The sequence below is a fragment of the Myotis brandtii genome, unplaced genomic scaffold, assembly GCF_000412655.1.
Source record: "Myotis brandtii unplaced genomic scaffold, ASM41265v1 scaffold371, whole genome shotgun sequence".
Classification (NCBI taxonomy): Eukaryota; Metazoa; Chordata; class Mammalia; order Chiroptera; family Vespertilionidae; genus Myotis; species Myotis brandtii.
Genome location: NW_005364265.1, coordinates 1053546 through 1056875, shown reverse-complemented (window position 1 = coordinate 1056875; position 3330 = coordinate 1053546). Strand labels below are relative to the sequence as shown.

The following is a 3330-nucleotide window of genomic DNA, read 5'->3' as shown; positions in this document are numbered from 1 at the left end:
TCAGATAATTTTCACTTTAAAACTTCTCAGAACATTTAATACAATACTGTGTATTATGAATTTTCAAGGGAGGAGGGGTGTTGAAAATGGAGTTTTTCCATGAAACATATGTTAACCTCTCAGGGCATTATGTTTCATGAAACAACTTAGGAAACTTTGCTTTAGCATTTCATATGAAGAAGAGATGATGGAATCTAATAGCTTTTCCAAGGCTCTAAAAATTTGAAATCCTGGTATTTATTTCCTTAAAAAATGTACCTAATTGTTTCTGAAATATTACTTCCTAGACTGAGAGAGATTTCTGACATTGCCAAAAGGCAAGTTGAAATTTTGAATGTACAACAACAGTCCAGGGAAAAGGAAGTAGAGTCCATCAGAATGCAACTGTTAGACTATCAGGTATGCACAGCATTGGCTCTTCTATATAGATTTTTTTCTTTTTTCTAAATTCACATTAGATATTGGGATGATTTTATAGTTTTAACTAAAGAATATATCAAGGAGGCTCATATTCTTATTAATTATGGTCTGATTAGGTTACAACTTAATGCGAAAAACCATAATACAGAAAAGCATTTAAATGCCTATAAATGCATTGTGCTGACTGCTGATCAGAGTTAAGACAGTGGAGAGAAATAGTAAGCCTTTCATAACAATATTTTCTCTTATAGCTTTTCACATATTCTCACATTATTTTTTTAAGAATTAATAAAAAAGAAAAAGAAATGTGTGAGGATCCCTGAGTTGATCTGTCAAGTACTAATAATTAGTGAAAAACATTGTACACATCAGTATTATAGTTTACATATGGAAGTTAAAAAAAAGCCACCGTAATATCCCAACTGTTACTTAGCCAGTTGCCAGATTTGGATTTTACACATATTTGATTCTGCTTTTCTGCTGTTTTTGCTTTTTAATTTTTTGGTAATTTGTATTAAAGCAAGGTTAGATTTTTATAGGATCTCATGTAGCACACTTTTAAATGTTTAGTAAATTTTGATATTAAATTCATGATAAATTTCATAGCAAAAACTTGAAACTTGGAACAAATATATGTATTTTTTTATATTAGGCACAGTCGGACGAAAAGGCACTAATTGCCAAGTTGCACCAACACCTTGTCTCTCTTCAAATTAGTGAGGTTACTGCTCTTGGTAAGTTGGAGTCAGTCACATCAAAACTGCAGAAGATGGAGGCCTATAATTTGCGTTTAGAACAGAAACTGGATGAAAAGGAACAGGCTCTCTATTATGCCCGTTTGGAGGGGAGAAACAGAGCAAAACATCTGCGCCAAACAATTCAGTCCCTGCGACGCCAGTTCAGTGGAGCTTTGCCTTTGGCACAGCAGGAGAAGTTCTCTAAGACCATGATTCAGTTACAAAATGACAAACTGAAGATAATGCAAGAAATGAAAAATTCTCTACAAGAACATAGAAATATGGAGAACAAAACAATGGAGATGGAATTAAAGTTAAAGGGGTTAGAAGAGTTAGTAAGCACTTTAAAGGATGCCCGGGGAGCCCAAAAGGTAAAACAGTGATTTTTAACTTAAGTATTTCCAGAAGAGCTACATAATTTTAAGTTCTTAATATGTACCTATACGAGAAACATTTAACATATATTTTAATTTATTTAGAATTTACAAATTAGGGGTTTTGCCTATTTGAATGTCTGTTTGTAAAAATTAAATGAGATTCTTCTAAGCAATGGTTTTAGTAGAAGTACTTAGTTTTTAAAATAACAGAACTTTAAATACTCTTAAGAAGTTTATATATTAATAAAATACTAATTATAATTTTTAAACATTATAGTGCTTATCAATTCCATTCTACTCTTTGTAATCATTATTTGTTTAAAATTTACAAGTAGTAGGCCTGCATGTATTTTTAATATAATTTTGTTTTAACCTTTTTTTGAAGCAATTAAGTGAAAAATAATTATCTTGCAACTAACTTTATTCTTTAGGCTAGAAATATAGGGTGGCCCAAAAAATGTATACACATACTTTGAATCATTATAAAGGCATTGTTTATTAAAGTACATTTCATTTTCAAAATTGAGCTATCAGCTGTTAAAGTGTATATACATTTTTGGGGGACACCAAAATAATTTTATATTTTATTTTATTATAGTGTCTATTAATTTGAATTAAAATCATTAGGATATGGAGAAATATTTATTTATATAGCATTGACATTTGTATGTATAATTTATAAATCTTTAGGTAATCAGTTGGCATATGAAAATAGAAGAACTCCGTCTTCAAGAGCTTAAATTAAATCGAGAATTAGTCAAGGATAAAGAAGAAATAAAATATTTGAATAATATAATTTCTGAATATGAGCATACAATCAGCAGTCTGGAGGAAGAAATTGTGCAGCAGAACAAGGTTTCATTTTATATTTATTTTGATGTTTTGTTGCTAAGATTTTCTTTTTAAAAATTTTTTTTATTGATTTCAGAGAGGAAGGGAGAGATAGAAACATCAATGATGAGCGAGAATTGGCTGCCTCCAGCAACCCTAGGCATGTGCTCTGACCGGGAATCAAACCATGGCCTCCTAATTCATAGGTCGATGCTCAACCACTAAGCAACACCAGCTGGGCTGTTGCTAAGATTTTAAACATAAGAACAAACCTAACCGGTTTGGCTCAGTGGATAGAGCATCAGCCTGCGGACTCAAGGGTCCCAGGTTCGATTCCAGTCAAGGGCATGTACCTTGATTGCGGGCACATCCCCAGTGGGGAGTGTGCAGGAGGCAGCTGATCGATGTTTCTCTCTCATCGATGTTTCTAACTCTCTATCCCTCTCCCTTCCTCTCTGTAAAAAAATCAATAAAATATTTAAAAAAAAAAAAAAAAAAGAACATTGTATAAGTGACTACATCACTCTCTTACTTGAATTTAGCTTCCATTATTATGGTATAAAATATTCTAATTTCTGTTTTCTAAACCATTATACAAATGCATATTTATTTATGTTGAAACTATGAAACTAGAAGCCCAGTGCACGAATTCATACGCGGGGCGGGGCCGGGGGGGTGGTTAAGCTGGCCTGGTCCCAATCGGGGTGGATCAGGGCCCAATCAGGGCCAGGCCTGCTGGGGGGAGGGGCCGTGGATGGTTGGCTGGTGGGCCCCACCCCAATTGGGGTGGGGGGCCAATCGAAGGTCAGCAGCCAGGGTAGGGGCCATGGAAGGTTGGCCAGCTAGCCCTACCCTCGATTAGTGTGGGGGGGCCGATTGGGGGTGGAGCTGGCTGGAGGGAGGGGCTGTGGGCCAATTGGGGTGTTGGGGGCTGATCAGGGGTGAGGCAGGCCATGGGGAGGGGC

General features: G+C 35.4%; 1 protein-coding gene across 3 annotated transcripts in view; it reads left to right on the top strand.

Moving 5' to 3' along the window:
- The window catches only part of CEP290 (centrosomal protein 290kDa), a 116263-nt gene that overhangs the window by 67634 nt on the left and 45299 nt on the right, over positions 1 to 3330 (top strand). For all 3 annotated transcript variants that reach the window (XM_014544593.1, XM_014544591.1, XM_014544592.1), the window contains 3 exons: positions 288 to 399; positions 1073 to 1528; positions 2225 to 2389. In XM_014544593.1, coding sequence (XP_014400079.1) covers positions 288 to 399; positions 1073 to 1528; positions 2225 to 2389 — 733 coding nt within the window. The remainder of the gene's footprint in view (positions 1 to 287; positions 400 to 1072; positions 1529 to 2224; positions 2390 to 3330) is intronic.